Source organism: Ictidomys tridecemlineatus, chromosome 7 (assembly GCF_052094955.1).
Source record: "Ictidomys tridecemlineatus isolate mIctTri1 chromosome 7, mIctTri1.hap1, whole genome shotgun sequence".
Taxonomy (NCBI): domain Eukaryota; kingdom Metazoa; phylum Chordata; class Mammalia; order Rodentia; family Sciuridae; genus Ictidomys; species Ictidomys tridecemlineatus.
The window spans coordinates 140190943-140210547 of record NC_135483.1 but is presented as its reverse complement, the minus strand read 5'-3'; the positions used below and the strand labels follow the sequence as shown (position 1 = coordinate 140210547).

General features: G+C 40.9%; 1 protein-coding gene across 2 annotated transcripts in view; it reads right to left on the bottom strand.

Annotated features, from left to right (window-relative positions):
* Cybrd1 (cytochrome b reductase 1) overlaps positions 1 to 8093 on the bottom strand; it is a 29824-nt gene extending 21731 nt beyond the window's left edge. The window contains exon 1 of one of the 2 annotated variants that reach the window (XM_013358324.4): positions 7669 to 8093. In XM_013358324.4, the coding sequence (XP_013213778.1) occupies positions 7669 to 7855 (187 nt within the window). In that variant the 5' untranslated portion in view covers positions 7856 to 8093. The remainder of the gene's footprint in view (positions 1 to 7668) is intronic. The other variant, XM_005324585.5, reaches the window with a different exon arrangement.
* Between the last annotated feature and the right edge of the window lie 11512 nt (positions 8094 to 19605).

Genomic DNA, 19605 nt, shown 5'->3' with positions numbered 1-19605 from the left:
ATTGTCAATGGATCTTTATTTTATTTATTTATTTGTATACAATGCTGAGGACTGAACTCAGGGCCTCACACATGCCAGGCAAGCACTCTACCATTGAGCAACAACTCCAGCCCCTCAAACTTATTACAGTCAAAAAAATTATATGTGATATACAATATGATGTTTTGATACATGTGTACATTGTGAAGTGGCTATATCAAACTATTTAACATATCCATCACCTTACTTACCAATTTTTGTTATGATAGATCCTCTTTTAAAAGGTACAAATCAAAAACTCAAGACAAATTGTCCTGCTGACCCAAGTACTAGCTAATATGAGACCAAGAAATCCTTTCAAGTAAGTAAAAAAGATTCTGCACTTAGGCCTGCGTGACGGCTTTAAGTTAATTTAAAAATAAGTTATTGAGCTCAAACTATACTGGAATTTTAAACATAAGTTCTACTTAAACATTCTGTGTCATGATAATTTCCTCCCTCTGAATAAAGTCTTATTTTTTGCTTCTTGATAGAATACTTAGAACAGGATTATCTATCTTTACAACTCATTTTCCTGTCCACCCATGACTTTACCAGATTCTATCCAAAGGACCTCAAGTTGAAATTGAAAAAAAAAAAATCCCCTTTAAATTCCTGCAGCAGCTGTCAGAGAATCAGACCTCTGAAATGTGCCTGGGCCTGTGCATCTGCACTGTCTCATTGCATGAATATCATGAAAACAAGAAACATCTCTCTAAAGTGACTGAAATCATCCCAAAGGCAGCTACTTGGGATCAAATATGTGTATGAAAATAGAAAAAGATCAATTTATTGGCTAGACATTTATAAATAAATATCCAGAAATTTTGTTTTCTTAGAAAGATCAGCTAACCAGGTATGATGCTACATGCCTGTAATCCCAGTAACTTAGCACTGAGCCAACAGAAAAACAAATTCAAGACCAGACTGGGAAACTGAGCAAGACCCTGCCTCAAAATAGAGGCAAAATAGAATAAAAAAGGGCTGAAGATGTAGCTCAATAGTAAAATACCCCTGGGTTCAATCCCTAGTACCACTAAAGGAAGGGAGGGAAGGAAGAAAGGAGGGAAAGAGGGGAAAAGAAAAGAAATATCAGCTATATCCAGCTATAGTTTTTTGTGTCTCATATGAATATTATGACAGATTAGAAACAGTCCAGGTTCACATATCACCTAATTATCTGATGTGGCCAAATTCAAATGAGAATTTGAATTTAAGGTCGGAGCCAGTTTTAAGTATTCAGGGATCAGTATAACTTACATTCTTAGAAATAAAAAACCATTTCTCCTCTCTAACCAATTCAAATGTGAAGAACTTATAGACATGACTGCATCTTTTTTTTGGGGGGGGGGGGCGTGCTGGGGATGAAACCCAGGGCCACACACATGCTAAGCAATCATTCTGCTACTGACCTGTAACTCCTATTGAGCAATTGAGCAGACCTCTCTCTGCTTCCTGGCTGCCATGTCCTGAGCTATTTTCCTCCATCACACCCTTCTGCCATGATGTCCTACCTCACCTCAGACCTAGAGCTATAGAGTCAGCTGACCATAGACTAAACCTCTGCAACAGTGAACCAAAATAAACTTTTCCTTCTCTAAATTGTTCTCATCAGGTCTTTTGGTCATGAAGATGAAAAATCTGACTAAAATATAAAGTATCTGGAATTAGACTTGGATCTATATTTTTGGAGGCTACTATTCAACACACTGCATATCCCTTATAGGAATTCTGGAAATGAGGTCTAGAGTATTACAAGAGAAAATGGTTCCTACAGGGTGTGATCCACCAGTATGCATTTCATCTCCTCGTATCTGAGCTGGAATCTGGAAAGAGGACTGTTTAAGGAGAGCTATATGTATGGTTAAATGAATTACTGAGGCCAGGGTGCCCACCAAAGAGGAGTACCTGATGCTGCCCTACTAGCAACCTCAGGTTCCTGTCTTATGTCCTGCTGAACTGACTGATTCTCACTATGGTCCTGGGTAGTTTCTCGTGCCTGAATGTTGTGCTGACCCAGGGAAGACATCTGGTGATACTCCATTCTAAATCCACTTCACTTAATTACTTCATACACTCAATCCTTGTAGGTGTGACTCCTGGTTTAAAGGATTAGCCAAACCTTCATTAATTCAAAGAATATGTGTTGAATGCCTACTCCATGTTAGGTAATGCTATGGATACGTTAGTGAAGAAAACAGACAAAATCCCTACCCTTGGGTAGCTTGCATTCTAGTAGAAAAAGTGAAATAATAAATTAGTAATTTAAATAGTCAGTAGTCAGAATATGGTCAGAATTTGGATAATAATGTATCTAAATTTCTGATGGATTGGATGAGAATTGTGGAAGAGAGGAATGAAGAATGATTGTATAGTTCCGAACATCTAGAAAGATAAGGTTGCCATTTACTGAAATGGTAGAACTTATAAGAGAAGTGATTTTGGGACATGTGAGGAATATCAAGAGCTGAGATTTGGACATGTCTATTTGACATGTTCTAGAGTTCAGGGGAGAGTATGGGATGAGTATATAAAGATGGGAGAGCTCAGTGTATAGATGGCACTTAAAGCCTGGAAGGTGGGTGAGACCACCACAGGAAGGAATGCAGGAAAACTGAAGTACTTAAAATAATGAACCCTGGGAGCTCTAACCTGAAATAATCAGGGAGATGGGGAGCAACCTGCAAAGGAGACAGAGGAGGGGTGGCCAAGAAAGAGAGATCAGCCAAGGAGATGGGTATCCTAGAAGCTGCTCAATCCACCAAGTGAAGGAAGAGAGGAATGAGGGGTCAGTTATGTCAAATACAAGCTTCCAGCCAGGCAATAGGAGGTCTGAGAACTGACCACTGGTATAAGCAATGTGGAAGCAATTGATTATTACTTCAAGAACAATTTTGTGGAGCAGAACAAGAGAGCCTGATTAGAGAAGGTTCAAGAGAGGACAGAGGAAAAGAATTAGAGACTATAGATACAGACTCATATTTCATTATGTTCTACAGTAAGGCCAGAAGAAAATTGAGGCGGTCGCTTGGGAGGGATACAGGGGAGAGAGACAGAGATAGATGGGTCAGGGGAGAGAGAGATTAAGATGACATAAACTATAATATATTGGAAATATCTAAGGGAGGAGGTGAGAAACTTAATGATGCAGAAGAAAAGAGGGAGAATTAAGTGCTGTCCTTAGGTAGGCAAGAGGAGGAACAGAAGATACTACTCAGTAATGAACTAATGAGCTCTGTAGCTTAGAATAAAGATGCCTTTCCAGTACAACTGCATGTCCAGTCTTCCCTGTAGTTGACTAAGCAGTGTTTCTAAATTGTTGAACAGGATAACCACTAGGGGACAGGAAAGGCACTTTTAGTTCAGATGTTGTTGTTATCATTACAATTCAGTAGCTGCAAAACTGGATTTTGTTACTAGCAATTTAACTATGGTGCAGAAATAATTATTTATTAATTCAACAACTATTTATTGGCCTATCATGTGTCAGTTCTAGGTGCTGGAGATTGAGCAGTGAACAAAATAAGCATATCTAAAACATTTATACTAGTTAGTGCATTTATTTATAACAAAAAAATGTGTTCTGAGTTGCTTCCAATTATGTCTTTGTTTTGAAAAAAAAAAAACCTCCTTTCTCTAAGACTGATAGGTTTTGTTATAGAAGCCTGTTTTTCCCCTGGCTAGTTTTGGAATAGATGTTTGGGGCACTTCCTCAAATATCTTCTTTGCAAGAGGGTTTTCAAATATATTTAATTGATCTTGAAATTTAGTCACTTTTACATAGATTAATAGGATATCCTAATTTCCTTTTAAGAACTGCTCTTGATTTCTGTTAGTCTTTTAAATGTTACTTAAATGTAGTTATATTATATCTCACAAAACCAACTTGAGATCATTAAACTATTTAATTTCCCTTCCTTTAGTTTACACCACAAAAGGAGTTCCACACATGGGAAAGTACAAGTATAGAATTGCTAAGACTTCTTCAGCTAAAGTAGACACCTGAATTTTCTACCTTTTACTAAAGAACACATTCCACCTTGTTGAACCTTTTAAAAGACCAAATGCTACTTTGAGAGCATTTATTCATTGCAGTCTTTTCTGCGGCCTTCTTTACAGGGGTTGTTTCTCTGATTTCCTGGCAATATACTTATTTCATGGGAATCATTGCTTTTAGAGAAGCACAAAGCCTCTTCTAAATTCTTCCTCATTAGTGTTAGAGACTGTTAGGTAGATTTCTCTTATTTAAGATTTTGTTTAGCAGGCCACAGTGGCATGTGCCTGTAATCCCAGCTACATGGGAGGCTGAGGCAGAGAATCACTTGAGCCCAGGAATTAAAGGCAAGCAAGACTTCATTTCAAAAAAAAATTTTTTTTGTTTTACATTTTCCATAATCTGATATACTTTAATTTAGAATACATATATTTTCCAAAATATATTTGGAGTATACTTGATTGTGTGTGTGCATGGGTGTGGCGGAGATTTTATTTTTCAACTTCTATATTAGTTTTACTTTCTTCAAGGCTTAAAGTATTTCTGACCCATATTTGTTCTTAAGATAGTTTCAGGGCTGGGGATGTGGCTCAAGCGGTAGCGCGCTCGTCTGGCATGCGTGCGGCCCGGGTTCGATCCCCAGCACCACATACCAACAACGATGTTGTGTCCGCCGAGAACTAAGAAATAAATATTAAAAAAATTCCTCTCTCTCTCTCTCTCCCCTCTCTCACTCTCTCTTTAAAAAAAAAAAAAAAAAGATAGTTTCAAATTCTGTTTACTGTTTGTTATACTGTATTTGTAAAGCACTCTATGCTTAGAGTAATAACTATATGTTAACTTTCCCATCCTTATCTCGAAATATTTGTGTATTATATAAGTGTTCTATTACACCATGTTCATTATTAGAGATCTAAAATCTCATAGCCTTAAAGTTTCCTCCCTAAAGCAATAACATACAGTAAAGAAGCCCAGTATAACATGGATAGTCTGTAACATGTGTGTGCCTCACCATCAATAAAGTCAAGTACAGACTGTTTGACTTAGGATGGTTTGACTTAATGGTTGTTTGACTTTACAATGGTACTAAAGCCATGTGCATTCAGTAGAACTATGCTTCAGATTTTGAATTCTGATCTCTTCCCAGGCTAGCAATATGATTATACTCTCAAGATGGTGAGCAGTGGCAATGAGCCACAGCTCCCAGTTAGCTACACCATCATAACTTTCAATGCTCTACAGAGCATTGTACAGTGTTGCTAACCCAGAGTAGATTAGGAATATGCATTTTCAAATTATACTATTTTCAATATATGATAGGTTTATTGGGGATGTAACTCCATAATAAACCAAGTAGCTTCTGTATTTACTTCTCTTCCCCTGGACACTTCCTACTGCTTGGCGGAGTATGTGTGAGCCAAGATACAGGAGAACCAGGGAGAATTATGTATGAGGTCTACATATATGAAAAAGTTTATGTTCATGTCAGTTACATGTACTACATGATTAAAACACTTTGCAAATTCAGGATCCAAACAATAAACAGGGTGGGTAATGTTGACAAGACAAACATTGAAATATTAACACAAAAGAGAGTGACTAAACCTAAAAAAAATGAGATTTGCATAACAGCAACACATGAAAAATCCCCTAATATCCGTTTACACATTTTTGCCCCAAAGGAAGTATAAACAAATTAAGAGAAATCCACAATTTAGAGAAATCAGAAAATCTTTTACACAAACCCTGTAATGGGTTATAATGTGAACAAAGAGTTTCAAAATGTATTTTAAGTAAAGCTTTTGACTTCTCTGAAGAGAAGACTGCAAAGAATAAGTTCATTGTCCTAAAAGCAGAGAACTCCTTGAAAGTTAGGCCATTGAGAGGACTTAGGCTACTTCCGTGCATATGTTACTTAACTCCTCAGTCCTTCAGTTTACTCATATAATGCATTTAGTGGACACACAAAATTCAAATGCTTTGACTGTGTGTCCTCTGTGGGAAGTCAGGCAACAAGCACTATCACCTGTGTACCCCTTACCTCAACTATTAGAACACACTTCAAGTCTTTGAAGAGCTTCTAGGTTTTAGGGGCTGCTTTCAGAGGTGGAGGGAAGAGATGAAAAAGACTGTTCCTACCACTTTGAATAAACAGAATGTGTACACAACTCTGGTCAAACTAAAAGGCTCCACCGTGAAGGAAAGTGTACTGGTGACATCAACTTTGGAATTTGAGTATTTTTTCCCCTCCTTTTAGCGCAGTAGCAAAACATCTGGGCATTATGCAACAAAATAACTCAGGATGACCAGTGACGCTCACACCCTGAGGAGCATACCAAGGAAGCCTCCAAAGGCTGAGCATTAGTAACACCGTCCACTATACCCCGATTTGAGAACTTGCTCAAAGTTGTAGCACAAGTTTAAAAAGGAAAAACAAAACAAAAACGTCTCTTTAGAAATGAGGCCATGGCTTTTTTCTTCACTTGTTTGTGGGGAATTAAATATTGGTGAAGAAAAAGCAGCCTGCCCAGGGGCCAGATAGAAGATTCCCGCTGGTGGGCATCTCTTTCCCAATTCAGTCCATTCCTCACGATAATTTTCTGCAACATAACTCCAGCCCACCAATTTCTACAATTTGCTAAATGTATTCACAAGGCCACCGCCTTGATTTCACTTTTGAGAAAGTGGTTACAAATAAATGGTGCTTGCGCCACTAACTAGAGGTTCCTCCAGCCAAGCCTCTGAAGACAACTGTCAGTAGGTCGTGAGACCTACCTAACGACAATAAACACCACCATAGACTGAGCCTCCCTCTGAACCCCTCTCCCATCCAGCCTCATCCCGGAAGAAGTAGGCCGGGAGCTGGCACACCGCGGGCAAGCAGCGACACGGCCAACCCCAGGGACGTCGCGCGCGGGAGCATCCCTCGGAGCCACGCAGCCTCAAGCTCTCTCTGGACTTCTCCTACCCCTCGTTTGGGGCCACCGCCCAACAGGAAGCCCCGGAGGGGGAACTTTCGCCAGTGGGCCGCCACATAAACACGCTGGGTTCCAGAGCATCCAATGACTGAGCAGGGCGGCGAAACACCCCTTTGAGTGTGTTTAGACTGAGCGAAGGACCGACTGGGTTTAACTGGGTGAAACCCTGAAAGGATGCTCCGCCACTCGCCGCGGCTACCAGCTGCTCAGCCCCTTTATCCAGAGCTAAGGAAGTTACGGGAGAGGCCAGTTGTCGCCCTTCCATTCGGCCCCGCAGCCTTCCTCTCTCACTCTGCAGCCTTCTAACAAGTTCAGCAAAAGGCCTCTGGCTAGAGAGTTTCTGCGCCCCTGACTGCGCAGGCTCCGCCCACAGAGGCGACTTTTAGGGGCAAGTGGCTGGGAAGCGCGGTGCTGGGGCTTATCTCCACTCTTGTTCCTGCAGACGCGGGGACGTCCCGGTGCGACCCAGACCCACTGCACCGAGCTGGCCGACTCAGGCCAGCTGCGCTCCTCGCCGCTGCCCCCCCGCAACGCGTCCTCGCCGCGCACTCCCACCCGGGCGCCCCCGCTGCAGCGCCGCGATCGCTGCTTTGCCGGGCCCCGCCCGTGCCCCGCCGGAGCCCGCCCTCTTCCTTCTCGCCGGCCACGCTCCACCGCCCCACAGGAGGTGCCCAGTACCGATGCCCTGGATGAAGATAAAGCCTGTCACCGCGAGCACCGGGTGCCAGTTGAACTCGAGCGAGCTCCCGTCCCAGCCGAGCCCCTCTCGGTAGTGGAGGACCCAGATGAGGGTGAAAAGCACCGACAGGAAGCCGACCGGTAGCGCCGACACCAGCAGCGCCAAGAAGCCTCTGTAGCTCTCCATGGCCGTCACAACTTCACGGTCCGCGCCGGGCAGCCTCTGGGTACTAGCTCCCGCCGGCCCCGGGGTCGGGATTTCTTGGCGATGTCTCCGCCTACGGGGAGGGGCTTTCTCGGAGTTGTCAGGGCTGTGGGGCCTCCTGGGGGTGGGCAGCTGGCACAGGATCCGAAGCCGGCCCCACCCCCGGGATCACGCGGCCTTCGAGAGCTCTCCCAGCTCAGTGGCGGCCCACTGGCCCAGCCTCGGAGTTCGCCGAGGGCTGGAGTGACTGATCCAGTTACTTGTGCAGAGAGCGCGCTCAGAGGAATTCAGGCACACCAAACATCTTTTTAACTCTTCCCGCGTCTCTTATTTGTGGGAAGGCCGTGACGCAGAAGAGAGAGATTTGTTCGGTTATGCGTGTGCTTTTAAATGAAGTCTCTTGGGTCCCAATTCTGATGCCAAGGAAGGGTCAAGAAGGAACCTTGGATGGTTTGGGCAGTGGTGGGCTAGCAGCCAAACCACTTGTAGTGTGTGGTGCACTCCTATAATCCCAGCGGGAGGTTCGCAAGTTCCAGGTCAGCCTCAGAAGTTTAGCGAGGCCTTTAGCAACTTAGCAAGAGACCCTGTCTCAAAATTTAAAAAAATAAAAATAAAAAGAGCAGGGGGATGTGGCTCAGTGGCTAAACGTCTCTGGGTTCAATCCTTGGTACCAAAACCAAACCAAACAACGACAAAACAAAATACCAACCAAAAAAATAACCGCTTATTTTTAAGAGGGGAAAACAGGCACCTCCTGGACCCTAAACTTTCCTGTGGTGTGTGATAAAATGGATTTTAAAAGTGCCCACCTAGGTTAGAGCACTTGCTTAGCATGCACAAGGTCCTGGGTTCTATTTCCTGAACCGGGACCTGCAAAACCGATATGAACCAAAAGCCTCTTAGTGGAATCACTTTGACGCCCTGAAGCTTACTCTCTGCTGTTTCTAAAGTTACCTTCCCCCTTCTTCATGGGGCAAGAACATGTCAGTATTATATGTTGCTGTCAGAGAAAAAGGGTCTGACTGCCAGGGTTTCTAGAATGTTTTGGGGAATGTTCATTTCTAACCCTCCTCTGTAACTTATCTTCAAGGTTATTTTACTATATTGTCTTGTTGCAATCTTAATGACCTTGAACTGTGCAGAATGTGTATGGAGGTAATTTTCCAAAGAAGGGTTTTAGGCCAAGAAAGTAGGAATGTCAAACCCTGGTAGTGGGACAAGATTAAAAGGCTAAGAGTGAGAGGCTGCCGATTTTATGTGTGTCATTTAGTTCCCCTTGGTGGGGAGAATAAGAAAATGGAAGAAAAGGACCCCTCCTCACATTAAAGTCTTCCTTTGATCAGGCCCAGCCTAACCCTGACTGGCTCTGATGTCCTTGGCTGTCAGTGTCTCTTGAGGTTCCTGATCACTCCTTATTTACCTTCTTGCCTCTCAATTTGCCTGAGCCTATCTCCACCAAGAACCCATGAGGCTCCCTATGACTGTCTATCTTACATCCTACCCACCTCCCCATCCAGTGCTCGGCATCATTTATCAACATTTAATATAATAATCTGTTTCTGTGGTTGTCTCCTTTTCCAAACTTCCCTTCTAGGCATTAACTGTTTACTCAATAAACATTTGTTGGGCGATTAATGGGACTTAGTGTGCCAATCAGGATCCTATCAGGAAACAGATGGCACATTCCAATTGGGCAATTTAATAAGGAACAGGATTATTTACATATGTGGGTATGGTGTAGGAAACCACAAGGATTATGCAGTGCCCAAGCTTAAAGCAAAGATATCAACTAGAATCTAGAGAGAAAACTATGGAGAGGGCAATCAGACATAGGCCTTGAGTGGACAGATTCAGCCAATTTATAGGAACCCCCAAGAAGGAAGAATATGAAAGGGATTATATATTTCAAACATCCCCCAATGGCTAATCATAACCTAACCAGAAGCCAGAGGGCCTCCATATAGCTCATACATCTTCCCAGGACCCAAGCAAAGTGCAGGAGGGTGAGAGTGGGAATGGATGGAAACTATCACTGAATCTTTCAGTTCTGTTGTTTCAGACAGTTTTTGTTCCTCAGTGCTACAAACATTCCTATTTAATATTACACTGTTTATATTTACTGATTATATTCCTCTGCTACCTCTAGCTAGTAATTCTACAACAGTCATTTTTTCCCCTAAAAGTATCTAATCCTTGTCCCCCTTTGTGGCCCAACTCATCACCTCAATCAACTCTTATTTTCCTTCATAGTAGTAGCAAATGAGAATCTCCAGGATTCCAGACCCCCTAATAAAACACCTCAAGAGAAGAAGACATGTCCTAATGGTAAACTATGGTATAGGACTGTCCTGGAGGTATAAGTTAGAGAATTTCCACTTTAAAATTTAAAGTTGCTTCAGCTTTGATAAAAAAACAGTTATTTAAAAGAGTAATTCTTCACAAGGCATGGTGGTGCATGTCTGTAATCCCTGCCTCTTTGAGGCAGGAGGATCACAAGTTCAAAGCCAGCCTCAGCAAAAGTGAGGCGCTAAGCAACTCAGTGAGATCCTGTCTCTAAAGAAAATATAAAATAGGGCTAGGGATGTGGCTCAGTGGTTAAGTGCCCCTTAGTTCAATCCCCAGTACCAAAAAAAAAAAAAGAGTAACTTCCAATAAATATTGTGAATTAGTATTAACAACTTTTAAAACAGAGTTATTCAATAATAGAAGTTTCTCTCAAGAGACAGTAAGCAGTTTGTCATCAAAGTACTCAATCAGACCAAATAATGTGTCAGCAATGCTAAGTGATTCCTGATGTATATGGTGGGAGGTATTGAACAAGATGGACTTCCTAAAAATATGTGATCCTAAGAACATGTAGTGTTGACACAGATTTTTATTACTCCTGGCAGAAATGAACAATACAGTAAGGAGATATGTTGAGGGGCAGCAGGATCTGAACCCCATGCATGGCAAGATGAGGTACCAGATGCCATCGAGCTATTGAACTTCCAGGTGGTACTGCTACATTTCTTCTGGCATGTGAGGAATTCATTATTCTAAAAGAAAAGTAGTAGTAAGTTGTACCAACTGGTTTGTTTTATATAAAATGTGAACCATTTTTTAAACTTCCAAATGTTGACAATGTATTACTCTTTGCCCCTTAATTCTTCACCCTTTGCCTTGGCTGCACCTTGGAAGGCTGACATCTACAGCTTCTTTGCCCTCTGGCTTCCTATTGGGTTTGACTGATGGGTGATTCTTACCAGAGATTAGGGGGAAGGAAAGAAGACAGGCCAGCCTACTTATCCCACTGTGCCCCCTTGTCAGATCAGGGTTTTTGCTATGGTTATGTTGTTTTGTGCCATGCGACTTTCTAGTGTCCTCTCTCTCACAGTTATGACTCTCAGAGAGTCCAGCAACCGCCCCCTCCCCCAACACATACACATTTGCTTTTTCAGGCCTAGGGTGGATGCAGTTGCTTGTCTTCACCATTCTTGATGGATTCCCTTAAGTCTTAAACCTCTGAAACCATTCCATTTAATAAATTCTCTTCAATAAAATCATTTGTGCAAACCAGATGCTTCCTGCAGCACCCTGACAGGTACAAGTGGGAAAATACTCTGATCTAATACTAGCCTCACCCCAATTGTCCCTGCCTTCTTAGAATGTATTATGGATGGAGGGATAGATAAGGCAAGAGAAAAGCAAAAGCAGGAGGAATAAGATGAGGTCACATTTCCTTTTTACCTTCTACTGGACAAGAAGTTTGAGGATCAGAAAGTTGTCCCAGATGACCAAGATTAAGTTACTCCCTGCTGACACTGTAATTCAAGCCACACCCAGGAAGTGGTCAAAGGCTTCTTAACAAAATGATGAAAGGAACAGTGTTTTAAAAGAACAAAGGCAAACCCATGTTAATGGGAAGAATATACCTTTGTCTCTGGAGGCCTATGAAAGACCTATAGGCAGGCAAATGTTTATTTCTAGGGAAAGTTAACCCCGAGAGGGGTGCCTTTCACAAGCCCTAATGCCAGAGATCAAGAATACAGAAAATAAGTTCGTTATGTATCCTGGAAATTAATGCTCTATCTAAGGTGCAGGTGGCCAAGATTTTCTCCCATTCTGCAGGCCCTCTCTTCACACTCTTGATTGTGTCCTTTGCTGTGAAGAAGCTTTTTAGTTACAGGGATCACAGCTTAGTGGTCAACAAGATGAACTCAAGTTCTAACATTAGCCTGACAGTGGTCTCACCACTTACTAACTAGTTTATGACCCTCATTTCCCTAAATAACTGGAATTCTTTATCTTTTTTGTACCTCAATTTCTTTATTAAATGGGTTCTTTATTAGATGGATTCTTTATTAAATGGGAGGACTAAATGGGTTAGTACATATGTAAAGAACTAAATGACTGGTCTAAAGCACACACTACAAAAAGAAAAAAAAGACAGAACATAAGGAAATATAGTTAATGTAGCCGAGAATGGTTGTTGAAAGAGAAAAGGCATTCAGAACACATTTATTCACTGTCTGTCTAGAACAGTTAGCCTAAGATAAAGTCAGAATTAATGAAGAAAGAAATATCCTAGGACATTTTTCTTATAATCAAGCTTTCTTACACATAAACCAAATGTTATAAGTACATCAAACTGTTTGGATGGGACATCAAACTATGCAAAAAACTGAGCTGAAGGTTTTGAGGAGTAGCCAAAACCATAGTTTTACCTTTGGAGAACTTTATTGGATGCTTTCTTGTTTGGTTTTGTAATAACAGGAGTAAGTGCTTTAATTATAATCTCCTCTGTCACGATGCAATTTTAAAGTGTTCATAGGCAAAGTATCTCTGAATATTATGTCCAGAATTTTGGTTCATGGACATCAGGGTCTAATTGAAGCATGAAAGGACACATGTATCCAGAAAAGATTTCTGAATGTAGACCAGAGTGGCTTTCTTAACAGCCTTACCTATAATCAATTACCTATAGTCAGTTTAGACATATCTCACTAGATCTTGGGAAAACTTGACTATGATTTTTGTTAGAAGGTAAGGCTCTTTTTTAAAGAGAAAATCAAATAGGATAAGTCCAAAATTTTACATTTGTTCCAAAATAACTTGACTCTGTCATTTATGTGTTCCATCTAAGCCTAAAACCTTGAGATTCCAGAAAACAGGAAGCTTTGGAATAAGGGAATATATATTGTTCTCAGACTTCAGTTTGCTACTAGCTTGCTGTGTAATGAGACAATTCACAAGGTCCAAAAAATTAGGCTTCACTTTGCTAATCTGCTAATCAGGATAGTTTTGGACTTGATTAAAGTAATTTTTTGTTTTGTTGTACAGTACTGGGGATTGAACTGAGGGCCTAATGTGGGCTAGGCAAGCACAGTACTACTGAGCTAAATCCCCAGACCTTTTTATTTAATTTGAGACCGGGACGTGCTAAATTGCTCACGCTAGCCTGAAACTTGTGATCCTCCTGCCTCAGACTCCCATATAGCCAGGATTGGAGGTGTGCACCACTCTTAGCCTGGTTTATGTGGAGAGAACATAGATGGGGAGAATGGTATCTTTGCTTTCATTAATTCCTAACTGAAATTTACCCATTTTTTAAATTATGTATGCAGACAATAAACCCCACTAGTCTTCCTGGTAGTTATGATTTTGTTACCAACGTTATCCTTAAGTCACATTAGAATTGATACAAATATTTCAATTTATCATGTATGCTCAGCACTTCTTCAGAGTAATAATAGTAACTAGTTAGATCTGCTACATATTTTATTAATGAATAATTAAGCACATAAATTATTATATCACATATTTATTTTTACTTTTCTAATTTAAAAACTCCTTTTCAATGGGACTGATTTCCTTTGTAATCCTATATTTTGTTTTGTTTTATTTTTAATGCATTTTAAAACAATAATGTGTGGAAAAGTCCACAGGATGCATTAGCTTGCCAAAAGAGTCCACAGCACTTGTGAGGCCTTCATCTTTTTGTTTTCCCACTTCAGAGTAGGAGTCAGCAATTTTCTGTAAAAGCCCAGTAGTAAGTACTATAGGCTTTGCATGCCATATGGTCCCTGTGGCAAATACTCATTTCTGACATTGTAGCATGAAATCAGCCACAGATATATGTAAATAAATGTATGTGGCTGTGTTAAAATAAAACTTGGTTAACAAAAGCATGCTGAAGACTAAATGGAATGAAATATGTTCAAACCACATACCTTATAAGGGACTCAGTAAGACAACAGACAACACACTTAGAAAAAGAACAAAAGACTGCAATAGACACCTTACCAAAAAAAAAAAAAAAAGGGTATATATACTTGATAACTAAGCACAAGAAATGGTGTTCAAAATTACCATCCATTAGGGAAATACAATTTAAAACCACAATGAGATCCTATTATACACCTCAAAGAATGGCTGAAATAAAAACACTGACATTTCTAAATGCTAGCAAGCATGCAAAGGAACTGGATCTCTCATACATCACTGTTGGAAATATACTATGGCACAGCTACTGTGCAAATCAGTCTGGCAATGTCTTACTGACTTTCACGCACACTTGCGATATTTACCCAGCAGCTAAACACTCTTGAACATTTATCCCAAGAAATAAAAAATTATGTTCACACAAAACCCTGTATACAATGCACGCTTGCAATAAGCAAAAACTGGAAACAATGTAAATGTGCTTCGACAGGTGAATGGTTAAGCACCTGTGGTACATCAATAGCAGGGAATGTTGCTCAGCAATAAAAAGGAATGAGCTGGGGTTGAGGCTGTAGCTCAGTGGTAGAGTACTTGCCTCACAACTGTGACCAGATGGATCCTCAGCATCACAAAAAATAAATACATTAGAAGATATTCTGTCCATTTACAACTAAAAAAAATATTTAAGAAAAAAAGGAATGAACTATTGCTACATGCAATATAGGGCTCTCAAGTATATTAAGCTGGGTGAAAAAAGATAATGCAAAAAGTTATTATGTATAGTATGGCTGCATTTCTATAGCATTCCTGAAAGGGCAAAATGATTAGAGAACAGGTCAGCGGTGCCAAGCGTTTGAAGGGAGAAGGCCACATGTGCCAAATGAGCAGCAGGAGGAGCTCCATAGTGAACAGCTCTGAATCTTGACCATGTGGTGGTTCTGTGATTCTTTACTTATGATGAGATGCCATAGTTTGTACATGGAGGCACAGAAAACACCTTAAAGGGCTGGGTGTGTGGTTCAGTCCTTGCCTATCATGTGCAAGGCCCTAAGTTTGATCCCGAGTACTAGGGATTAAAAAGGGGAAAGGAAAGAGTTAAGAACTAGTGAAATCTGGCTCATTTATATTAAGCCAGTGTCATTTTCATGGTGTTAATACTGCACCTTAGAGCTGAGTGTGGTGGACTTGGATCTCTGACGCAGGAGGATGGGAAGTTCAAGGCCAGCCTTGGCAACTTAGCAATACCCTGTCTTATACAATAAAAAGGGCTTGGTTGGAGCTCAGGTGTAAAACACCCCTGGGTTCAATCCCTGATATGAAGAAAAAAAAAATAATGTGACTTAGTTATGTTAGATGATATTATTGGGGGAAGATGGGTGATGGATATTGGGCCCTCCCCACTTTTTATTTATTTATTTTTTTGGTAAATCTGTGAGTCTGTAATTATTTCCAAAGACAAAAACAAAGCAAGCAGTGGACTGAATTTGGCTAAGGTGTGATTTACCAAACTGCTCTTTTATCATTTCCTTGTTATATATATCCCAGAAGGTTCTGACAGACCTGGCTTGGGTCATGGGCCTCTTCTATCACTGTGTATAAATAGAAAGCAAGGCCACCTGATCAGATAGGAGAAGCTGCATGGGGTGGATAGATTGTGCTCTTAAACAAGGAATAGGTGCAAGGTGGACAATGGGTGCAAGGTAGTACGTTCACTAAATGGGGGTCTTAAAATCTCCAAATGAGGAAACACAGCAGGCCACATGTAGATCTGGAACCAGGAACTCAAAACCTCAGGACCAACCATGCTGTCCTCTTTGTAGATCCACATGATCTTCTGCATTGGGTTCTTTCTGCTTTCCTGTGGGCTACAGGTGGTTCCCCACAGTTTTGTGTTTGTTCCCCCAGTTGCTTATATTATTAGGCTCATCTTTTACCTTGTGCTGAAGAATACTAAATGACAACAACTTTTGATTTTCCATTTGGGAATCTGTATTACTAATCATAGGCAATTTTGTCTTTGTGATGCCATCCTTTCCTAGCCCAACAAGTTATGTGTATTATATATATAAGAAAAACCAATGTGTAAAATAAAATATTGTCTCTGGTAAGAATGTGCATGTGTCATTATACTGAAATGCTTAATAAATGGAGAAAATTAAAAACCACTACAACAACTCCAAGACTGACACGTGTCTCCTAGTGTCTGACCAACTCTCTGAAGACTCTTCTGAATCCAGTGCATCCTTCAGGTCATTAATGATCTATGACAAGTAGTGGGGTCAGACAATGACGATGTGGCACAGGGCTCACCCTCTGAGACAGTTTGAGGGGGGGGATGGGAGCTCTGTGCTCAGCAGCTCCTGGCCCAAATGTGTCTGCACCATTCAGGGACAACCATGGTGCTATGTCCCTGTAGCAGAGACAGTGGGGTATCCTCAAAAGTCATGATCCCACTTTATAGGGTGTTAGTGTCTTGAGAATCAACTGCACAGGTCTTCAGTTTAAAGGACCATGTTTCTCTTTGCATCTGAGTGGCCCCACGACTGATGCTTACAACTGGAATGTGGACAGAAATGATAGGAGCCACCTTAGGCCTGGCTGCCCCTAACACCACCCCAGGCCCCATTTTTTACACACTTCTCCGGCCTACTCACCTGCGCTGGCTCCAGGCAAAGGACTCCTAAGGTCCAGAGAGGGATGGGAAACTACTTTATGTAAAGGGCCAGAGAGTAAGGCTTCTTGGTCATATGATCTCTGTCCCAATTGCTCGGCTCTTATGATAGCACAAATATAGCCATTAACAATACAACTAATGGGTGTAATTGTGCTGTAATCACACCATGTTCTCAAATAGGCAATGGGGAGCCAGACCTGGTTCATAGGAGGTTTAGGTATTATTGCTACTTTCATGTGATCTTGGCCACATTGCATAACCTCTCTGCTTCTCAGTTCTTTATTTGTGAAATGAAGGTGGAAATGATGTTAAGATTGTCTAATAAACCTAAGTTCCACAGTATCAACTCAACTGTTATTACCATTCAACCTCTAACTAGGATGTATTTATATATGTGTATGTGTGTCTGTGTATTCATTTTAAAATATTGACAACTTTCTTACTTCAAAACATAAAATTCAAAGAAAATTAGCTCTAAAATATATAGCAAGTAACCTCTCCCCCACTACCCCCCAACCAAGTTTAAGAAAAAGTAGAGGAGAAAATTATCAACAACAAAAGCATCAAGTACTTTTACAGTTTACAGAACTTAACAGACTAAATATAAAAAGAGTGTCAGTAATGAGTTCCAAGCACACATTCTCATTGAACCAGACCACAGGATTGGAGCCTAATCACAGCCATCACACAGGAGAAAAATGGGAAGACTTTCTTTGGAAAGTTCACCACATTATTATTAAATAAGCACACTGGGAGCTAGAATTGTTTGGCTCTACAACAGTACAACACATGGAGAAGAGAGGAATGACAACATGAGTCCTTCAAAAACCTAGTGGTTTGCTCAGCAGAAGAAAGATCATGGAGTCAAAAAGAAATATCAGCTGTCATGGTCATAACGATAGCTGAGATCCATATTTGTGTTTAGGTAGCAATATGCTTTCAAGAAGCCCTGAGCACATGAATCTTCTAAAGCCCACATTGGTGGGATACTAGTAAATAATATACTATTATTCTTGTTAAAGAGAAGAAAAACCTGTAAAAGTCAGGCATGGTGGAATACCTATTATCACAGAAACTCAGGAAACTGAGGGAGGAATATCACTAGTACAAGGCCAGCTTGGGCAACATAGTGAGAACCTGCCTCAAAATAAAAGATAAAAAGGGATGGGGATGTAGCTCAGTGGTAGAGTGCCCTGAGATTCAACCTCCAGTACCACAAAAGAAAAAAGAAAGAAAGAAAAGAAGGAAGAACAAAGAAAGAAAGACATTAATACATAATTGTTTTTTTTTAAAGAGAGAGAGACAGAGAGAGAGAGAGAGACAGAGAAAGAGAATTTTTTTTTAATATTTATTTTTTAGTTTTCGGCGGACACAACATCTTTGTTTGTATGTGGTGCTGAGGATCGAACCCGGGCCGCACGCATGCCAGGCAAGCACGCTACCGCTTAAGCCACATCTCCAGCCCCATTAATACATAATTGTCATGGTTTGAATGTGAGGTGTCCCCCAAAAGCTCATGTGTGAGACAATACAAGAAGGTTCAGAGGAGAAATGCTTGGGTTGTGAGGGTCTTTTTGGAACCGAGAATTGAACTCAGGGGCACTTAGCCAGTGAGCCACATCCCCAGCCCTATTTTGTATTTTATTTAGAGACAAGGTGTCACCAAGTTGCTTAGTCCTGAATACGTTCAGGACTGACATCATAAGGTATCTCCTGCTCACCTTGCCTTGCACTGACAGCTGGAGAAAAGTGCACATCTGTGGTGTCTGTGGTGTTGCTCCAACAGAGCATCCTGTCATAGTCACAAAGCAGGGCTGTGTGTCATACATGCCAGAGTGACTGAGGAGGTGAGAAGGCCACCACTACTTGAGTTTTTCTACAACTGTGCCCAAGAAGGTGACAACCAGTTGAACTTTGCAGTCACTAATCTGGATAAGCAGTCTTGGCCATTTTCCCCACAGGGAGTACTCTTCCTAGATTTGGGTAACTCCAGAGCAGCCTTCAGCACCATTGCCTTGGGGAAGACTTCCAGGGCCCCAGGCTTTTGTACTTTCCCCTTTGCACTTAGCAAAGGTAACTAGGCTAACAATCATACCTTTGTGTTGGTGATCATAAGATTAATATCACTCTCCTCAGCTAGAGAAGTTGAAAGGCCCAGGAGAGGTACTTTTTTTTTTCTGTTTCTCTTATCATTGTGTCCCAAGCACCTGGCCAAATAACTGGCATTCTGTTTAAAGAAACGTATGTATAGATGGGTGCATGAATAAATGAATAAATGTATGAGACTTTAGTGGTTTTAAACTCACTGGTAGAGTGCTTGCCTAGCATGGATTTGATTCCTGAAACCAGGATAAAAAAAAATGTTTTAAGACTAAGGTAAAATGCAAGTTATCCAGTTTAACTTGAATTTCAGATAAACAACAAACATTTTTTTTAGTGTAAGAGTATTTTATACAACATTTGGATATATTTACACTAAAAAAATACTCATTAGTCATTGTGTATCTGAAATTCAAATTTTCAAATTTAATGTGTGTATTGTGTATTCTATATTTAATTTGCTAAAACTAAACATTGGAGCTCAAGGAAACTTGGAAAATTATAGTTTTTTTTTTATGTGATGCTGGGGATGGATCAACCCATTGCCTCAGGTGTGCTAGGCAAGCGGTCTCCCACTGAGCCACAATCCCAGCCCTCAGATTCTTAATTTTAAAGACAAAATGACAAGGGAGGGGAAGATTAGAAGTTCTTAGGACTAGACAAAGAGAAATGAAGGGAAGGAAAGGGGATAGAAATAGAAAAGTCAGTAGAATGAATCAGACATATCTTGCCAATTCTTAAATATGAATACATG